General features: G+C 42.1%; 1 protein-coding gene across 2 annotated transcripts in view; it reads left to right on the top strand.

Annotated features, from left to right (window-relative positions):
• Window positions 1–21,981, top strand: part of emid1 (EMI domain containing 1) — a 111,021-nt gene that overhangs the window by 55,844 nt on the left and 33,196 nt on the right. For both annotated transcript variants that reach the window (XM_058375016.1, XM_058375015.1), the window contains exons 4-8: window positions 2,742–2,837; window positions 3,344–3,405; window positions 7,454–7,577; window positions 17,943–17,987; window positions 18,492–18,590. In XM_058375016.1, the coding sequence (XP_058230999.1) occupies window positions 2,742–2,837; window positions 3,344–3,405; window positions 7,454–7,577; window positions 17,943–17,987; window positions 18,492–18,590 (426 nt within the window). The remainder of the gene's footprint in view (window positions 1–2,741; window positions 2,838–3,343; window positions 3,406–7,453; window positions 7,578–17,942; window positions 17,988–18,491; window positions 18,591–21,981) is intronic.

Here is a 21,981-nt window from a genome sequence, read left to right as displayed (position 1 = left end):
GGTAATAGAAAAGAGCTGAAAGGAATGAGATCTAGCACATGCTAGTTTAGCTAGCGCTGTAAAAACCTGAGCGAAAAGCTGCGATTGTGTCCGATCCGCACGTTTTACACGTTGTTGCCATGGCGACGGTTCTTACAGTGTAGTTTGGATAATAAAAATCACAGAGCTCCAGCATCATACAGTTCTCAGAGTTTATTGTTTCTCAGTTTTATAAACTGCTAGAGTCCGTATCAACGCTCTGTCCGACGCTGATGACCGAACGTTGGTGAGATTCCGAGAGTTTGTCTAAATTCTCATCATTTCTTTCCACTCTTTCAGCCTTCCACTCTTTTCTCTCTCTCTCTCTCTCTCTCTCTCTCTCTCTCCAGCCGTTCTTCAGTGCCTCGTTACAGCAGCAGCCACACACTTATATCTTTTCCAGGCCTTGACAAAAACAAGAGCGCTGCCACATCATTGGCTGAGATGTTGCCATAGTGACCGCTTGGCTGTGTGCGATTGGTGGAGCGGTCGTCCTCGGTCTAGCCGGTGATGAGGTCCTGACCCGGGCCTCACGCTAATGACTGGAGCAGCACTGTGAGCTCAGGAGTCTCGGTGCTGCTAGCGTGCTAACACCCCGGCCCGTGAAATAAATAATAAAGAGAGAAAAAGGGAGAGAAGAGACTTAAACACCTCCTCGCCTCGCCTCAATACAATACAAGGAAGCTTTTGTTTTGAGTCTGAATCCCTCCTCCGCTTTCTAGACTAAATGATTCTCCTCCTCACCTTAGACCTCCTTCTCTGGAGGACGAAACGCTGACACAGGAAACCAAACAGCTGGATGGAGCATGTAATGTCAACCTCATTAAAGGAAACTCTGCTGTTTTTCACCAAGCTCAGGTTATTTCTGTATAGTGCACGTGTGAAGTCAGCTGAAGTAGACGTTTTGAGATGTTTCCTCCAGATTCACTTATAACGTGAGATCTTCAGAGATGAAGCTACTTTTGGAGAATTAATTGTGCGTATGCTTGTGCCAAAATGGCCGCTGTGGTCGTGTGGCTTTGACGGCGTAGGTTTACAAAAGCTATAAAGAAATCTGGTGTCCAGTGTATAAAGAAACTGGACATCTTGTCAGAATTGGAGACTTCAATCCAAATGTTCTGTAGGAAATGTTCCAGGTGTTGAGAGTTGGGTTGCACAGAGCCGCTTCAGGGGATTTCTGCGTTCAGATTATTTGAGGTGTGGAGATGATGCCGCTGAGGATTCTGCTGCCTTTAAACCCTTAAAACTCAGGACAGAAATCCATGCAGACTGAAAAATAAAGAGGTTTTTTTGTAGATGTTGTCAAATGTAATATGATTTAAAGAAAAAAAAGTCAAGACACAATATAAAATGAATACAGTGATGTAAACCGATCAGACATAACATTATGACCGCGTGACTAATATTTTGTTGGTCCCCCTTTTGCTGCCCAAAGTCCTGACCCGTCCTGCACTGTGTATTCTGACCCCTTTCTATCAGAACCAGCATTAACTTCTTCAGCAGTTTGATCAACAGTAGCTGGTCTGTTGGATCGGATCACATGGGCCAGTCTTCTCTCCCCACGTGTATCAGTGAGTCTTGACCGCCCATGACCCTGTCTCCGGTTCACCACTGTTCCTTCCTCTGACCACTTTTGATAGATACTGACCACTGCAGACCGGGAACACCCCACAAGAGCTGCAGTTTTGGAGATGCTCTGATCCAGTGGTCTAGCCATCACAATTTGGCCCTTTTGGTCAAAATCGCTCAAATCCTTACACTTGTCCATTTTTCCTGCTTCTAACATCAACTTTGAGGACAAAATGTTCACCTGCTGCCTAATATATCCCGACTCCTTTTAGATCAGACTCACTTTAGATTAGACTTGCTTAAGATCAGACTAGATTTAGATCGGACTCATTTTAGATCGGACTCATTTTAGATCAGACTCATTTTAGCTCAAACTCGTTTTAGATCAGGCTTGGTTTAGATCAGACTCACAGACTGAACAACATTCTGTTCTTTATTCTGATTGAAAATGTCCATTTCATTCAGAACAGAACAGAAGAGCACTGTACTGGTAGAACATCTTACTCACACATGAAGTACAGAATCATTGGTGAAATTTGGTGCGAGTATTCCTCAATTTGTCTGGACACCAGGGAGGCTCGGCTACGATGTGGTCAGACACTCCGCCCCAGTGGACTGTGTTTTGTGGAACGAAGCAGAAACGCCCCAGATTTCACCCAGCACCTCTTTCCTCACACGATATTACGTTATTCTTTTTAGCTTTAAAGATGTATTTTGGTAATGTTTGTAAATATTTACTTAGAGACTGAATGTCACACACACACACACACCGAGCACGAAAACACAATGAGCGTAGGAAGAGAAGGAAAGAGGGAGAGCGAGCGAGTGTCAGAGGGTGGGGTAATAATTTGAGGTTTTTCATGGTGTTCAGTTCATCACACTGGGCTTGACTCCAACTACAATGATCTGTCAGGGCTTTGTCTCGCTTGAACTGGCATGGCTTTGTGAGAAAATCTCATCCTGAAAACAGCGAGGACTCGTTGCACCGTCACGTTGGAGTTTCGTGGCCTGAAGAAAATCGCCATTTTCAATTTGTGTCACATTTGTTGTAATTGGAGTTTAACAAAGTTTGGCAAAACAAAAGGAATTGAAATGAATTTAATTGAACTTAATTGTCTTTCTTTCTGTGTGTGTGTGTGTGTGTGTGTGTGTAGGTTCTGCGAGCGGTAATCTGGTGGCTCAGGAGGCCGTGAGAAAACAGGCAACTTTCCGCAAGTCCACGTTCCCCAAACCCTCAGAGCAGCTCTCCAGTACGAACCAATCACATTCCTCATCTCCTTCGTCTGTTAGAACAAATCGCTCAGTCATCTTCCCATCAAAACAAACCTTAGCAAGCTAGCTAAATTAAAAACAACAACAGTTACTGCGCTAACATACTCCTCTGCAAAGTCACACAAACTCCGCCCCCTTCTGAACGAGTACACTAAACAGAAGCAGTGATTTCTGCTAACACGCTAACAAGCTATTACTGTAAAGCAGGACCTATAGGTACATATGTAGTTCTTATTTAATGGGGAGATCATGAAGTTCTGTCTAGATATGAATGATATACAGTAAGATGCTGGCTGCAGAAAGTTCTGACAGTCATTTAGAATTCAGAGAGTATTTAACAAACCTGGGGGGGGGCACTTATTTTCTCTCACACACTCTTTCACTGAGTAGCTTCATGCTTACTATTTATTAATATTATTATTTTATTAGAGCAAAGTCATGTGACTATAATACAACTCTCTCTCTCTCTCTCTCTCTCTCTCAGGTTGTCTGAACTGCAGTAGTATGGCAGCTCTCACTGACAGACTGACTTCTCTAGAGGAAAAGGTAACGTTTCTCACCACAAGCGAGTTTTTAGTTTATCATCAGCTGGTCAGTGCTTGTTTTCTCCCGAGCACCACATTCTCCATCAAACACTACCATTCTCACCAACATCACACACCAGTAACCAGCATTTTCACAACCAGCAATCTCCAATAAATATCAACATTTCACAATAAACACCAGCATCTTTCAGTAAACACCAGTGTTCTCTAATACACAACAACGTACACCAGGAAACACCAACATACACCAACATACATTAGTAAACACCAACATACACCAACGTACATTAGTAAACACCAACATACACCAACGTACATTAGTAAACACCAACATACACCAACGTACATTAGTAAACACCAGCGTACACAAGTAAACACCAATATACAGCAGTAAACACCAATATACACCAGTAAACACCAAAATACACCAGTAAACACCAATATACACCAGTAAACACCAGTGTACACCAGTAAACACCAATATACACCAGTAAACATCAGCATACACCAGTAAACACCAAAATACACCAGTGTACACCAGTAAACACCAATATACACCAGTAAACACCAATATACACCAGTAAACACCAATATACACCAGTAAACACCAATATACACCTGTAAACACCAGCATACACCAGTAAACACCAATATACACCAGTAAACACCAAAATACACCAGTAAACACCAAAATACACCAGTAAACACCAATATACACCAGTAAACACCAGTGTACACCAGTAAACACCAATATACACCAGTAAACACCAAAATACACCAGTAAACACCAATATACACCAGTAAACACCAGTGTACACCAGTAAACACCAATATACACCAGTAAACACCAATATACACCAGTAAACACCAGTGTACACCAGTAAACACCAATATACACCAGTAAACACCAAAATACACCAGTAAACACCAGTGTACACCAGTAAACACCAATATACACCAGTAAACACCAGTAAACACCAATATACACCAGTAAACACCAATATACACCAGTAAACACCAATATACACCTGTAAACACCAGCATACACCAGTAAACACCAATATACACCAGTAAACACCAGCATACACCAGTAAACACCAATATACACCAGTAAACACCAATATACACCAGTAAACACCAATATACACCAGTAAACACCAGTGTACACCAGTAAACACCAATATACACCAGTAAACACCAATATACACCAGTAAACACCAATATACACCAGTAAACACCAGTGTACACCAGTAAACACCAATATACACCAGTAAACACCAATATACACCAGTAAACACCAATATACACCAGTAAACACCAATATACACCAGTAAACACCAAAATACACCAGTAAACACCAGCATACACCAGTAAACACCAATATACACCAGTAAACACCAATATACACCAGTAAACACCAAAATACACCAGTAAACACCAGCATACACCAGTAAACACCAATATACACCAGTAAACACCAAAATACACCAGTAAACACCAGCATACACCAGTAAACACCAATATACACCAGTAAACACCAGCATACACCAGTAAACACCAATATACACCAGTAAACACCAGCATACACCAGTAAACACCAGTGTATACCAGCGTACACCAGTAAACACCAGCATACACCCGTAAACACCAATATACACCAGTAAACACCAATATACACCAGTAAACACCAGTGTACACCAGTAAACACCAACATACACCAGTAAACACCAATATACACCAGTAAACACCAGTGTATACCAGTGTACACCAGTAAACACCAATATACACCAGTAAACACCAGTGTATACCAGTAAACACCAAAATACACCAGTAAACACCAACATACACCAGTAAACACCAATATACACCAGTAAACACCAGTGTATACCAGTGTACACCAGTAAACACCAATATACACCAGTAAACACCAATATACACCAGTAAACACCAGTGTATACCAGTAAACACCAAAATACACCAGTAAACACCAACATACACCAGTAAACACCAATATACACCAGTAAACACCAATATACACCAGTAAACACCAGTGTATACCAGTGTACACCAGTAAACACCAATATACACCAGTAAACACCAATATACACCAGTAAACACCAGTGTATACCAGTAAACACCAAAATACACCAGTAAACACCAACATACACCAGTAAACACCAATATACACCAGTAAACACCAATATACACCAGTAAACACCAGTGTATACCAGTGTACACCAGTAAACACCAATATACACCAGTAAACACCAATATACACCAGTAAACACCAGTGTATACCAGTAAACACCAAAATACACCAGTAAACACCAACATACACCAGTAAACACCAATATACACCAGTAAACACCAGTGTATACCAGTGTACACCAGTAAACACCAATATACACCAGTAAACACCAGTGTATACCAGTAAACACCAAAATACACCAGTAAACACCAAAATACACCAGTAAACACCAATATACACCAGTAAACACCAAAATACACCAGTAAACACCAATATACACCAGTAAACACCAATATACACCAGTAAACACCAGTGTATACCAGTGTACACCAGTAAACACCAAAATACACCAGTAAACACCAGTGTATACCAGTAAACACCAAAATACACCAGTAAACACCAGTGTACACCAGTAAACACCAATATTCACCAATACAAACCAGTGTTTACAGATAAACACCATCTTTCCCTAGCAAACACCAGAATTTAATAAACACAGATGTTCTGTGCAACACCGAGGAGAACCAGCGGAGGAGCAGGGGGGTGGAGACGCCGGAGCGCTGGAGCTGCTGTGATGCAGTGTGTTTGGAATAACTCTGTGAACCATCTCCAGCCGTCAGTTATAACATGGCGTATTTCTGATGGGTTTTTTGTTCATATTGATTAGATCTTTTATTCCGTTGCTGTGTTTCTCGGTCCGTGTGTCTGCACTCGATCAGGACTTGTCTCTGTTTTGGATCTCTGACAGTCAGGAGACGTTCGGCCAAACCGTGTTCTGTTTTCGTCCAGTCTGATGAATGTTTTTGTTTTCGGCTAATCTGGGAATGGCGGTCAGCGTCCACGGGGGATCAGATCTCAGATCTCAGGTGATTCCACAACCATTGAAGGTTTCTGAGGAAACTAAAGTCAGCTGTTTTAAAATAAAGAGAGGTTTTTTTTCTTCTGCATGAAGATGTTCGATGGAGAACTTGCGGAGAACTTGCAGGACACGTCCAGATGAACTTTTATAGAGATAGAGAAATGTTTATGACAAACTCGGGTGAGAACCTTGCTGTGGAAAATCGATGCGGTGACATCATGGCCTTCTGTGGTGGGGCTGTGGAGCATCTGAGAGAGCTAGGCGAGGTTTTTTTGAGAACATGATGACGTTCTTTAAAAACAATTCGAAGGAAAGGTTCCATTTAGGAACCTAAATGGTTCCTGGGTGTCTCTAAGGAAGAACCAAGCTCCAGTAGAGTGCTACTATTGAAGTAGGACTTTAGTCACCAATGTTCTCTACAAAACACCAACACTAAAGGGCTTTCCTGATAGAAATTCTAGGCAGAACCCAAATGGTTCTATGATGATAATCTTTCAAGTAGAACCTGTTCAGTCTTTAGGTTAGTGGAACCTTCATCAGCAACAAGGTCCAGTTAAGCAGCAGTCTCCAGCCGTCACGGGTTCTACAAATTTTGCAGGTTTTCACAGAGCTCTTGAAGAGTTCTGTGATGAATTTTAAAGAACCGGGCAAGGAACCCATTTAAAAATGGATCCACAAATAGGACTGGTTCTGTTCGGTTCTATTCACCAAACAGAGAGAAGAATCAAACCCAGCTAGTCTAGAGATCTGAGGAACACGGATCACACGCATGGTACCGAGACAGCAACAGATGATAGTGGGCGTGGTCAGGGCGGAGTCAGAGCAGCACATCATTAAGATGCAGGTTTACCTGAGGCAGGTGTGCGACTGAAATACAACTCAGAAACTGGTGTGATGGTGTGATTGTGTGATCTGGAGTGCTCTTTGGCTTTTCTTTTTCAGGTCCAGCTCCTTTCTGCCCACAGATCTGCCTCGTCTGAAGGTGGAGGTGACCCCGAATCCTCCTCCTCCTCCCTCATGGGGGCTGCACCTGCCAGAGGAGCTCCAGGTGCACAGGGTCCTGCAGGTACGAGCCTCTCGCTTCACATCGTAGCTCTTTATGCAGCATTATACTGAGGCTCAGGAGGTGAAGAAGTTCTCTCTCCTTCTCTCTCTCTTTCTCCCTTTCTCTCTCTCTCTTTGTATCTCTTATCTCATTCTGTCTGTCTCTGTTTCTCTGTCTGTCTGTCTGTCTGCATTTTCTGCTTCTCTTTTTATCTCTATCTCTCCCTTGCTCTCTGTCTCTCTGTCTGTTTTTTCTCTCTCTCTCTCTCTCTCTCTCTCTCTTTCTTTTCTTTTCATCAGTGTATCCTTTTTCAGTCAGTTACATTTTCTCCTTCATTAGTCAATCGCTTCACAGAGCTAATCCTGTTCCCTGTGTCCGTGTCCAACCCCCCAGTGCTGTTTATCTCAACTCACAGATGGTGTTTTTTTCTTTTTCTCTATTTTTTGACAAGGATTAGCAGAATTAATCAGTGTGTGTGAGAGAGAGAGAGAGAGAGAGAGAGAGAGAGGTCTTGTTGTTGAAACCTCAGGGTTTGCTCAGGTTTCCAAAAAAAAGGCATGTCATGCTGTCAACACCATTCACACTGCACAACTCACTTAAGCCAGACACTCACACACACACACACACACACACACACATACTCACACACACACACACACATACTCACACACACACACACACACATACTCACACACACACACACACACACACATACTCACACACACACACACACACATACTCACACACACACACATACTCACACACATACACACACACACTCACACACACCTCAAACAATTCAGCAGGACATCGAGACTTTGTCCAAAAGTGAAAGAGCAAGGTGAGGATGATGAGGTGTGAACTGGACACTGGACACTGGACACTGGAGAGGTGCTGGACAGGTGCTGGAGAGGTTGAGAGATGGTTTTTAATATGAAGTGAAAAATCAAACTTTATTCAACATTTGCTTTTCATCAGAAAACCGAGTTCTGTGTCTGGACTTGGAGGAGAACTTTATCAGTGCAGACATCCTGAAACCGGACCACTAAACCTAGAACAAGGCACATGACAGGTGGAGAGGACGTAAGATTAGGTGTAGTGTAGGTGTAGCGTGGCAGAATTATAGTGTAGTTATAGTGTAGTGTAGGTGCGGTATTAGTTTAGGTGTAGTGTAAGTGTAGTATAAATGTAATGTAGCTGTAGTATAGGTGAAGTGTACTGTAGGTGTAGTGTAGTATAGGTGTAGATTAGGTGTAGTGTAGGTGTTGTGTAAGTGTAGATTAGGTGTAGTGTAGATATAGATTAGGTGTAGTGTAGATGTAGATTAGGTGTAGTGTAGGTGTTGTGTAGGTGTAGATTAGGTGTAGTCTAGGTGTAGTGTAGATGTAGATTAGGTGTAGTGTAGGTGTAGTGTAGGTGTAGATTAGGTGTAGTGTAGGTATTGTGTAGGTGTAGATTAGGTGTAGTGTAGGTGTTGTGTAGGTGTAGATTAGATGTAGTGTAGGTGTAGTGTAGGTGTAGTGTAGGTGTGGATTAGATGTAGTGTAGGTGTAGTGTAGGTGTGGATTAGATGTAGTGTAGGTGTTGTGTAGGTGTAGTGTAGGTGTGGATTAGATGTAGTGTAGGTGTTGTGTAGGTGTAGTGTAGGTGTGGATTAGATGTAGTGTAGGTGTTGTGTAGGTGTAGTGTAGGTGTGGATTAGATGTAGTGTAGGTGTAGTGTAGGTGTGGATTAGATGTAGTGTAGGTGTTGTGTAGGTGTGGATTAGATGTAGTGTAGGTGTTGTGTAGGTGTAGTGTAGGTGTGGATTAGATGTAGTGTAGGTGTAGTGTAGGTGTTGTGTAGGTGTAGTGTAGGTGTGGATTAGATGTAGTGTAGGTGTGGATTAGATGTACTGTAGGTGTGGATTAGATGTAGTGTAGGTGTGGATTAGATGTAGTGTAGGTGTTGTGTAGGTGTAGTGTAGGTGTAGTGTAGGTGTGGATTAGATGTAGTGTAGGTGTGGATTAGATGTAGTGTTGTGTAGGTGTAGTGTAGGTGTTGTGTAGGTGTAGTGTAGGTATGGATTAGATGTAGTGTAGGTGTTGTGTAGGTGTGGATTAGATGTAGTGTAGGTGTTGTGTAGGTGTAGTGTAGGTGTGGATTAGATGTAGTGTAGGTGTGGATTAGATGTAGTGTAGGTGTGGATTAGATGTAGTGTAGGTGTAGTGTAGGTGTGGATTAGATGTAGTGTAGGTGTGGATTAGATGTAGTGTAGGTGTTGTGTAGGTGTAGTGTAGGTGTGGATTAGATGTAGTGTAGGTGTTGTGTAGGTGTGGATTAGATGTAGTGTAGGTGTTGTGTAGGTGTAGTGTAGGTGTGGATTAGATGTAGTGTAGGTGTTGTGTAGGTGTAGTGTAGGTGTGGATTAGATGTAGTGTAGGTGTAGTGTAGGTGTTGTGTAGGTGTAGTGTAGGTGTGGATTAGATGTAGTGTAGGTGTGGATTAGATGTACTGTAGGTGTGGATTAGATGTAGTGTAGGTGTGGATTAGATGTAGTGTAGGTGTGGATTAGATGTAGTGTAGGTGTTGTGTAGGTGTAGTGTAGGTGTGGATTAGATGTAGTGTAGGTGTAGTGTAGGTGTAGTGTAGGTGTGGATTAGATGTAGTGTAGGTGTTGTGTAGGTGTGGATTAGATGTAGTGTAGGTGTTGTGTAGGTGTAGTGTAGGTGTGGATTAGATGTAGTGTAGGTGTTGTGTAGGTGTAGTGTAGGTGTGGATTAGATGTAGTGTAGGTGTAGTGTAGGTGTTGTGTAGGTGTAGTGTAGGTGTGGATTAGATGTAGTGTAGGTGTGGATTAGATGTACTGTAGGTGTGGATTAGATGTAGTGTAGGTGTGGATTAGATGTAGTGTAGGTGTGGATTAGATGTAGTGTAGGTGTTGTGTAGGTGTAGTGTAGGTGTAGTGTAGGTGTGGATTAGATGTAGTGTAGGTGTGGATTAGATGTAGTGTTGTGTAGGTGTAGTGTAGGTGTTGTGTAGGTGTAGTGTAGGTATGGATTAGATGTAGTGTAGGTGTTGTGTAGGTGTGGATTAGATGTAGTGTAGGTGTTGTGTAGGTGTAGTGTAGGTGTGGATTAGATGTAGTGTAGGTGTGGATTAGATGTAGTGTAGGTGTAGTGTAGGTGTGGATTAGATGTAGTGTAGGTGTAGTGTAGGTGTGGATTAGATGTAGTGTAGGTGTGGATTAGATGTAGTGTAGGTGTGGATTAGATGTAGTGTAGGTGTAGTGTAGGTGTGGATTAGATGTAGTGTAGGTGTGGATTAGATGTAGTGTAGGTGTGGATTAGATGTAGTGTAGGTGTGGATTAGATGTAGTGTAGGTGTGGATTAGATGTAGTGTAGGTGTTGTGTAGGTGTAGTGTAGGTGTGGATTAGATGTAGTGTAGGTGTTGTGTAGGTGTAGTGTAGGTGTGGATTAGATGTAGTGTAGGTGTGGATTAGAGTGTAGGTGTGGATTAGATGTAGTGTAGGTGTTGTGTAGGTGTAGTGTAGGTGTGGATTAGATGTAGTGTAGGTGTGGATTAGATGTAGTGTAGGTGTGGATTAGATGTAGTGTAGGTGTTGTGTAGGTGTAGTGTAGGTGTGGATTAGATGTAGTGTAGGTGTGGATTAGATGTAGTGTAGGTGTTGTGTAGGTGTAGTGTAGGTGTGGATTAGATGTAGTGTAGGTGTTGATTAGATGTAGTGTAGGTGTGGATTAGATGTAGTGTAGGTGTGGATTAGATGTAGTGTAGGTGTTGTGTAGGTGTAGTGTAGGTGTGGATTAGATGTAGTGTAGGTGTGGATTAGATGTAGTGTAGATGTTGTGTAGGTGTAGTGTAGGTGTGGATTAGATGTAGTGTAGGTGTTGTGTAGGTGTAGTGTAGGTGTTGATTAGATGTAGTGTAGGTGTGGATTAGATGTAGTGTAGGTGTTGTGTAGTTGTAGTGTAGGTGTGGATTAGATGTAGTGTAGGTGTTGTGTAGGTGTAGTGTAGGTGTGGATTAGATGTAGTGTAGGTGTGGATTAGATGTAGTGTAGGTGTTGTGTAGGTGTAGTGTAGGTGTGGATTAGATGTAGTGTAGGTGTTGTGTAGGTGTAGTGTAGGTGTGGATTAGATGTAGTGTAGGTGTTGATTAGATGTAGTGTAGGTGTGGATTAGATGTAGTGTAGGTGTTGTGTAGGTGTAGTGTAGGTGTGGATTAGATGTAGTGTAGGTGTGGATTAGATGTAGTGTAGGTGTTGTGTAGTTGTAGTGTAGGTGTGGATTAGATGTAGTGTAGGTGTTGTGTAGGTGTAGTGTAGGTGTGGATTAGATGTAGTGTAGGTGTGGATTAGATGTAGTGTAGGTGTTGTGTAGGTGTAGTGTAGGTGTGGATTAGATGTAGTGTAGGTGTGGATTAGATGTAGTGTAGGTGTTGTGTAGGTGTAGTGTAGGTGTGGATTAGATGTAGTGTAGGTGTTGTGTAGGTGTAGTGTAGGTGTGGATTAGATGTAGTGTAGGTGTGGATTAGATGTAGTGTAGGTGTTGTGTAGGTGTAGTGTAGGTGTGGATTAGATGTAGTGTAGGTGTTGTGTAGGTGTAGTGTAGGTGTGGATTAGATGTAGTGTAGGTGTGGATTAGATGTAGTGTAGGTGTTGTGTAGTTGTAGTGTAGGTGTGGATTAGATGTAGTGTAGGTGTTGTGTAGGTGTAGTGTAGGTGTGGATTAGATGTAGTGTAGGTGTGGATTAGATGTAGTGTAGGTGTTGTGTAGGTGTAGTGTAGGTGTGGATTAGATGTAGTGTAGGTGTTGTGTAGGTGTAGTGTAGGTGTGGATTAGATGTAGTGTAGGTGTGGATTAGATGTAGTGTAGGTGTTGTGTAGGTGTAGTGTAGGTGTGGATTAGATGTAGTGTAGGTGTGGATTAGATGTAGTGTAGGTGTTGTGTAGGTGTAGTGTAGGTGTGGATTAGATGTAGTGTAGGTGTTGTGTAGGTGTAGTGTAGGTGTTGTGTAGGTGTAGTGTAGGTGTGGATTAGATGTAGTGTAGGTGTGGATTAGATGTAGTGTAGGTGTTGTGTAGGTGTGGATTCCATGTAGTGTAGGTGTTGTGTAGGTGTAGTGTAGGTGTGGATTAGATGTAGTGTAGGTGTTGTGTAGGTGTGGATTAGATGTAGTGTAGGTGTGGATTAGATGTACTGTAGGTGTAGTGTAGGTGTGGATTAGATGTAGTGTAGGTGTTGTGTAGGTGTAGTGTAGGTGTGGATTAGATGTAGTGTAGGTGTGGATTAGATGTAGTGTAGGTGTTGATTAGATGTAGTGTAGGTGTGGATTAGATGTAGTGTAGGTGTTGTGTAGGTGTAGTGTAGGTGTGGATTAGATGTAGTGTAGGTGTGGATTAGATGTAGTGTAGGTGTTGTGTAGTTGTAGTGTAGGTGTGGATTAGATGTAGTGTAGGTGTTGTGTAGGTGTAGTGTAGGTGTGGATTAGATGTAGTGTAGGTGTGGATTAGATGTAGTGTAGGTGTTGTGTAGGTGTAGTGTAGGTGTGGATTAGATGTAGTGTAGGTGTGGATTAGATGTAGTGTAGGTGTTGTATAGGTGTAGTGTAGGTGTGGATTAGATGTAGTGTAGGTGTGGATTAGATGTAGTGTAGGTGTTGTGTAGTTGTAGTGTAGGTGTGGATTAGATGTAGTGTAGGTGTTGTGTAGGTGTAGTGTAGGTGTGGATTAGATGTAGTGTAGGTGTGGATTAGATGTAGTGTAGGTGTTGTGTAGGTGTAGTGTAGGTGTGGATTAGATGTAGTGTAGGTGTGGATTAGATGTAGTGTAGGTGTTGTGTAGGTGTAGTGTAGGTGTGGATTAGATGTAGTGTAGGTGTGGATTAGATGTAGTGTAGGTGTGAATTAGATGTAGTGTAGGTGTAGTGTAGGTGTGGATTAGATGTAGTGTAGGTGTGGATTAGATGTAGTGTAGGTGTTGTGTAGGTGTAGTGTAGGTGTGGATTAGATGTAGTGTAGGTGTTGTGTAGGTGTGGATTAGATGTAGTGTAGGTGTGGATTAGATGTAGTGTAGGTGTGGATTAGATGTAGTGTAGGTGTAGTGTAGGTGTGGATTAGATGTAGTGTAGGTGTTGTGTAGGTGTAGTGTAGGTGTGGATTAGATGTAGTGTAGGTGTGGATTAGATGTAGTGTAGGTGTTGATTAGATGTAGTGTAGGTGTGGATTAGATGTAGTGTAGGTGTTGTGTAGGTGTAGTGTAGGTGTGGATTAGATGTAGTGTAGGTGTGGATTAGATGTAGTGTAGGTGTGGATTAGATGTAGTGTAGGTGTGGATTAGATGTAGTGTAGGTGTAGTGTAGGTGTGGATTAGATGTAGTGTAGGTGTGGATTAGATGTAGTGTAGGTGTTGTGTAGGTGTAGTGGAGGTGTGGATTAGATGTAGTGTAGGTGTTGTGTAGGTGTAGTGTAGGTGTGGATTAGATGTAGTGTAGGTGTGGATTAGATGTAGTGTAGGTGTAGTGTAGGTGTGGATTAGATGTAGTGTAGGTGTAGTGTAGGTGTGGATTAGATGTAGTCTAGGTGTGGATTAGATGTAGTGTAGGTGTATATAAGAGGATATAAACTCAGACTCTAGCTGTTAAGTGTGTAAAATCAGAGTGTGTGTCTGATACAATAAGAGTGTGTGTGTCTGATACAATAAGAGTGTGTGTGTCTGATACAATAAGAGTGTGTGTGTCTGATACAATAAGAGTGTGTGTGTCTGATACAATTAGAGTGTGTGTGTCTGATACAATAAGAGTGTGTGTGTCTGATACAATAAGAGTGTGTGTCTGATACAATTAGAGTGTGTGTGTCTGATACAATTAGAGTGTGTGTGTCTGATACAATAAGAGTGTGTGTGTCTGATACAATAAGAGTGTGTGTGTCTGATACAATAAGAGTGTGTGTGTCTGATACAATAAGAGTGTGTGTGTCTGATACAATAAGAGTGTGTGTGTCTGATACAATTAGAGTGTGTGTCTGATACAATAAGAGTGTGTGTGTCTGATACAATAAGAGTGTGTGTGTCTGATACAATAAGAGTGTGTGTCTGATACAATAAGAGTGTGTGTCTGATACAATAAGAGTGTGTGTCTGATACAATTAGAGTGTGTGTGTCTGATACAATTAGAGTGTGTGTGTCTGATACAATAAGAGTGTGTGTGTCTGATACAATAAGAGTGTGTGTTTCTGATACAATAAGAGTGTGTGTGTCTGATACAATAAGAGTGTGTGTCTGATACAATAAGAGTGTGTGTCTGATACAATAAGAGTGTGTGTCTGATACAATAAGAGTGTGTGTCTGATACAATAAGAGTGTGTGTGTCTGATACAATAAGAGTGTGTGTCTGATACAATAAGAGTGTGTGTGTCTGATACAATAAGAGTGTGTGTGTCTGATACAATAAGAGTGTGTGTTTCTGATACAATAAGAGTGTGTGTCTGATACAATAAGAGTGTGTGTGTCTGATACAATAAGAGTGTGTGTCTGATACAATTAGAGTGTGTGTGTCTGATACAATTAGAGTGTGTGTGTCTGATACAATAAGAGTGTGTGTGTCTGATACAATAAGAGTGTGTGTTTCTGATACAATAAGAGTGTGTGTGTCTGATACAATAAGAGTGTGTGTCTGATACAATAAGAGTGTGTGTCTGATACAATAAGAGTGTGTGTGTCTGATACAATAAGAGTGTGTGTGTCTGATACAATAAGAGTGTGTGTGTCTGATACAATAAGAGTGTGTGTCTGATACAATAAGAGTGTGTGTCTGATACAATAAGAGTGTGTGTCTGATACAATAAGAGTGTGTGTGTCTGATACAATAAGAGTGTGTGTCTGATACAATAAGAGTGTGTGTGTCTGATACAATAAGAGTGTGTGTCTGATACAATAAGAGTGTGTGTCTGATACAATAAGAGTGTGTGTCTGATACAATAAGAGTGTGTGTCTGATACAATAAGAGTGTGTGTGTCTGATACAATAAGAGTGTGTGTGTCTGATACAATAAGAGTGTGTGTGTCTGATACAATAAGAGTGTGTGTGTCTGATACAATAAGAGTGTGTGTCTGATACAATAAGAGTGTGTGTGTCTGATACAATAAGAGTGTGTGTGTTTCTGATACAATAAGAGTGTGTGTGTCTGATACAATAAGAGTGTGTGTCTGATACAATAAGAGTGTGTGTGTCTGATACAATAAGAGTGTGTGTCTGATACAATAAGAGTGTGTGTGTCTGATACAATAAGAGTGTGTGTGTCTGATACAATAAGAGTGTGTGTCTGATACAATAAGAGTGTGTGTGTCTGATACAATAAGAGTGTGTGTCTGATACAATAAGAGTGTGTGTGTCTGATACAATAAGAGTGTGTGTGTCTGATACAATAAGAGTGTGTGTCTGATACAATAAGAGTGTGTGTGTCTGATACAATAAGAGTGTGTGTCTGATACAATAAGAGTGTGTGTGTCTGATACAATAAGAGTGTGTGTCTGATACAATAAGAGTGTGTGTGTCTGATACAATAAGAGTGTGTGTGTCTGATACAATAAGAGTGTGTGTGTCTGATACAATAAGAGTGTGTGTCTGATACAATAAGAGTGTGTGTGTCTGATACAATAAGAGTGTGTGTCTGATACAATAAGAGTGTGTGTGTCTGATACAATAAGAGTGTGTGTGTCTGATACAATAAGAGTGTGTGTCTGATACAATAAGAGTGTGTGTGTCTGATACAATAAGAGTGTGTGTGTGTCTGATACAATAAGAGTGTGTGTGTCTGATACAATAAGAGTGTGTGTCTGATACAATAAGAGTGTGTGTGTCTGATACAATAAGAGTGTGTGTCTGATACAATAAGAGTGTGTGTGTCTGATACAATAAGAGTGTGTGTGTCTGATACAATAAGAGTGTGTGTCTGATACAATAAGAGTGTGTGTCTGATACAATAAGAGTGTGTGTCTGATACAATAAGAGTGTGTGTCTGATACAATAAGAGTGTGTGTCTGATACAATAAGAGTGTGTGTGTCTGATACAATAAGAGTGTGTGTCTGATACAATAAGAGTGTGTGTCTGATACAATAAGAGTGTGTGTCTGATACAATAAGAGTGTGTGTCTGATACAATAAGAGTGTGTGTCTGATACAATAAGAGTGTGTGTGTCTGATACAATAAGAGTGTGTGTGTCTGATACAATAAGAGTGTGTGTCTGATACAATAAGAGTGTGTGTGTCTGATACAATAAGAGTGTGTGTCTGATACAATAAGAGTATGTGTGTCTGATACAATAAGAGTATGTGTGTCTGATACAATAAGAGTGTGTGTGTCTGATACAATAAGAGTGTGTGTCTGATACAATAAGAGTGTGTGTCTGATAGAATTAGAGTGTGTGTGTCTGATACAATAAGAGTGTGTGTCTGATACAATAAGAGTGTGTGTGTCTGATACAATAAGAGTGTGTGTGTCTGATACAATAAGAGTGTGTGTCTGATACAATAAGAGTGTGTGTGTCTGATACAATAAGAGTGTGTGTCTGATACAATAAGAGTGTGTGTGTCTGATACAATAAGAGTGTGTGTGTCTGATACAATAAGAGTGTGTGTGTCTGATACAATAAGAGTGTGTGTCTGATACAATAAGAGTGTGTGTCTGATAGAATTAGAGTGTGTGTCTGATACAATAAGAGTGTGTGTCTGATACAATAAGAGTGTGTGTCTGATACAATAAGAGTGTGTGTCTGATAGAATTAGAGTGTGTGTCTGATACAATAAGAGTGTGTGTCTGATACACAGGACATAATGATAAAAATTCATACAGACACAAAAATGAGAGAAAATAGTTCCTGGGTTCAGCACAGCAGCAGGAACTGAAGGCGGTGTTGTGTTTTGGGTTATGGGTGGTCTCAGTCAGACACACACTGCTAGGGTGTGTGTGTGTGAGTGTGTGTGTGTGTGTGTGTGTGTGTTAGGGTCTGGCTAAGCACTGGTCCGTTACTGATGACCTCATCAAGCTTACACAGAGAACCCTGAGAAATCTAAGCAGCTCTGTGGAGCTCTGATGAAACGCTTAACTTGAGAAGTCACACTGCTGTAATGTAAACAGTTGTGTAGCGAGTGTGTTCTCTCTCTCAGAGCGTCTTCTGTGCTAGAATAACACGCTGCTAAATAGAACCAAGTTCACACTATGCCATGTGTGTGTGTGTGTGTGTGTGTGAAACTCGTAACACATTTGGGTCGCACCACCTGTCACTGAAATTCCAGAAATATCTCTGTTGTTTGTTATAAATCGGCGCTCTGAGTGTTTGTGTGAGTGTTCAGTTCTTTACTCTATGTTCTATGTGCCCCCCCCCCAAGGTCCACAGGGTGAACGAGGCAGAGACGGGAACCCGGGAAAAGACGGTAGGTCTTCCACTCCACTGATTCGGAAGCTTGATTGAGCTCATGTTGAGAATCTGCAGGGTTCCTCAAAGGTTCTTGGATGATTCTTGGTTCTAGGTACAAATAGAATGTTTTTATTTGAAGAATTGCTGCTGCTGGTTTTTTTTGCAACCGTATTAGGTTCTTCTTGACCATCAACAACATTTAGAACCCCTAAAAGATATAATTTACTTAAGGTTTTTCTTTTGATGGTTCTAGGACCATATTTATTGAAAAGAACCCTCTGAAAGGTTTCTGTGGTACTAATAATCCTACATGGTTCCTCCAAAAGGATTTAACAAACGGTGCTAATCAGAACCATGTTCTTAAACCAATAAGTCTGGGTATATCATTATCCAGTAGGTTTCCAGTAGAAGGTTCTTTGTAAACCCTTTATCATCAGTAAGGATCTCATCTTGAAGAATTATGGGGTTCCATTTGAGCCCTGTGTATGTTGTGTTAATGTTCTGCTGTGTGGTTCTGCAGGAAAAGCAGGTTCTCAGGGTCTGCCCGGGCCGAAGGGGGAGGCTGGAGTGAGGGGACCATCAGGTGCTCCAGGGTCTCGTGGAACACCAGGACCAGCAGGTAGGCTGAGGAACAATGTCTCTGTCTGTGTCTATCTATCTATCTATCTATCTGTCTATCTATCTATCTATCTATCCATCATCTAGTGCCCTAGAAAGGGATCAGTGTAGGTCACTGCAGTGAGATTGAGACGGTTCTCTCTCTCTCCTCATGCCTCTGTTGTGGCGATCTTCCCAGATAAACACATTATACAGAAACGGCTGGATTTCATTCAGACAATAATCCGTGTGTGTGTGTGTGTGTGTGTGTGTTCCACTAATGAGAGCCTGTTCCTCTTACGAACAGCATAACAATAACACTATCTTTGAGGAATGTTGGTTTTCTCCTGTTTTTTTTCCGTGTATGTAAAGTGCCGAGTCAGCATCAGACCCCACGCTGCCCTGCCAAAATATTTGTCCTTAATCTTTTCAAAAAGAGTTTCCTTTTTATCCCCAGCATGGTGCGGTGGCCTCACGAAGCCATCCGGGGCACTGGAATGAACCGCACATCTATTCACAGATCCCTCAAAGGCCAAACAGAACCATAAGAGAAGAACCCAAACACACCCAGCACGGCGATACGTACAGCTCGGGGGGAGGGGGAGAAACAAGAACCATACGTAATGTTATTGTTTTCATACATGCTGGAGTGTTTCCTCAGGTGGCGACGTGTCTTTTGTTCGGCCAAAAGGAGATACGAGCGACCTTTGACCCCGCGGCGGCCCCTGCCGAGGGTTTGATGAGCTTTTGAGCTGCGCTGTACGAACTCGGTCTCATAAGAGCATGAGAAATGTACACAACACTCCCATCCTTATTTCTTCCATATGGCCTTATTGTTTTTCTTTAACAGGCAAAAGGCAATTTTTTTTTGTTAAACCTCTGGTTTTAAAATTTTCCTCCCTGTGATACACACGAGTGAAGAGTCTTGATTGGTTTAGGAAAACGTCAGATGACGCCCACTTTTAGGACACGCGAGATGGAAACACGATCACTGAGTATTATATTTACAGGTAAAGCAGAGAGACATCCTGTGTGTGTGTGTGTGTGTGTGTGTTGCCCTTCACCAAGAGCAGCATTGATGGATTTGTTTCCTGAGGAAGGAAAACAGGACGTCATTATGACGAACACACACACATTCACATATTCACAACTGTCTCTATATTTTATCCACAATATTGTATAAAAGATCTGAAGTTATCTAGGAGAGAGAGTGTTCTTAGTGACGCTCACTTAACCATTTAACTGTAAAACTTCTGCTTTTTGAAGTTTTTTAGAGTCCTGGGAAAGACCATGCCCTTTTAGAGACTAACAGCCACAGAGGCCCCACCCCTTTGGAGACTGATGTCCACAGACGCCACACCCCTTTAGAGATTAACAGTCACAGAGGCCACAACCCTTCAGAGAATAACAGCTACACTCCTTTAGAGACCTCCAGCCACAGAGGCCACGCCCCTTTAGAGATTAACAGTTAAAGAGGCCACACCCCATTAGAGATTGACAGTTACAGAGGCCATGCCCCTTTAGAGACTTGAAGCCACATACACCATGCCCCTTTAGAGACTGACAGCCATAGAGGCCACACTTCTTTAATGTACATTATTAGAAAATGAAGTTAAGCCATGCCCTTCTCCACCCTGAACTGACAGACACTGAGGCACATAGAGAGAGAGAGAGAGAGAGAGAGAGAGAGAGAGAGAGAGAGAGTGAGTGAGTGAGTGAGTGTGAGTTTGAGGACTTGTCTGTTGTGGCTCTGTGTTTGAGTTGGTGTTCTTTTATCCATCAGCAGTAACTCTCTCAGACTCGGTGCTGGTGTATGACTCTGTGTGTGTTGGTGTATGACTCTGTGTGTGTTGGTGTATGACTCTGTGTGTTGGTGTATGACTCTGTGTGTGCTGGTGTATGACTCTGTGTGTACTGGTGTATGACTCTGTGTGTTGGTGTATGACTCTGTGTGTGCTGGTGTATGACTCTGTGTGTTGGTGTATGACTCTGTGTGTGTTGGTGTATGACTCTGTGTGTGTTGGTGTATGACTCTGTGTGTGTTGGTGTATGACTCTGTGTGTGTTGGTGTATGACTCTGTGTGTGTTGGTGTATGACTCTGTGTGTTGGTGTATGACTCTGTGTGTGTTGGTGTATGACTCTGTGTGTGTTGGTGTATGACTCTGTGTGTTGGTGTATGACTGTGTGTGTTGGTGTATGACTCTGTGTGTACTGGTGTATGACTCTGTGTGTGTTGGTGTATGACTCTGTGTGTTGGTGTATGACTCTGTGTGTGTTGGTGTATGACTCTGTGTGTTGGTGTATGACTCTGTGTGTGTTGGTGTATGACTCTGTGTGTGTTGGTGTATGACTCTGTGTGTTGGTGTATGACTCTGTGTGTGTTGGTGTATGACTCTGTGTGTGTTGGTGTATGACTCTGTGTGTTGGTGTATGACTCTGTGTGTGCTGGTGTATGACTCTGTGTGTACTGGTGTATGACTCTGTGTGTACTGGTGTATGACTCTGTGTGTTGGTGTATGACTCTGTGTGTGCTGGTGTATGACTCTGTGTGTGCTGGTGTATGACTCTGTGTGTACTGGTGTATGACTCTGTGTGCTGGTGTATGACTCTGTGTGTGTTGGTGTATGACTCTGTGTGTTGGTGTATGACTCTGTGTGCTGGTGTATGACTCTGTGTGTTGGTGTATGACTCTGTGTGTGTTGGTGTATGACTCTGTGTGTGTTGGTGTATGACTCTGTGTGTGTTGGTGTATGACTCTGTGTGTGTTGGTGTATGACTCTGTGTGTGTTGGTGTATGACTCTGTGTGTTGGTGTATGACTCTGTGTGTGTTGGTGTATGACTCTGTGTGTTGGTGTATGACTCTGTGTGTTGGTGTATGACTCTGTGTGTGTTGGTGTATGACTCTGTGTGTTGGTGTATGACTCTGTGTGTGTTGGTGTATGACTCTGTGTGTGTTGGTGTATGACTCTGTGTGTTGGTGTATGACTCTGTGTGTGTTGGTGTATGACTCTGTGTGTGTTGGTGTATGACTCTGTGTGTGTTGGTGTATGACTCTGTGTGTGTTGGTGTATGACTCTGTGTGTTGGTGTATGACTGTGTGTGTTGGTGTATGACTCTGTGTGTTGGTGTATGACTGTGTGTGTTGGTGTATGACTCTGTGTGTGTTGGTGTATGACTCTGTGTGTGTTGGTGTATGACTCTGTGTGTGTTGGTGTATGACTCTGTGTGTGTTGGTGTATGACTCTGTGTGTGCTGGTGTATGACTCTGTGTGTGTTGGTGTATGACTCTGTGTGTGTTGGTGTATGACTCTGTGTGTGTTGGTGTATGACTCTGTGTGTGTTGGTGTATGACTCTGTGTGTTGGTGTATGACTCTGTGTGTGTTGGTGTATGACTCTGTGTGTTGGTGTAT

This window comes from Hemibagrus wyckioides, linkage group LG22, assembly GCF_019097595.1.
Source record: "Hemibagrus wyckioides isolate EC202008001 linkage group LG22, SWU_Hwy_1.0, whole genome shotgun sequence".
Taxonomy (NCBI): Eukaryota; Metazoa; Chordata; class Actinopteri; order Siluriformes; family Bagridae; genus Hemibagrus; species Hemibagrus wyckioides.
The sequence above is the reverse complement of the archived record's forward strand: the minus strand, read 5'-3'. Positions and strand labels throughout refer to the sequence as shown.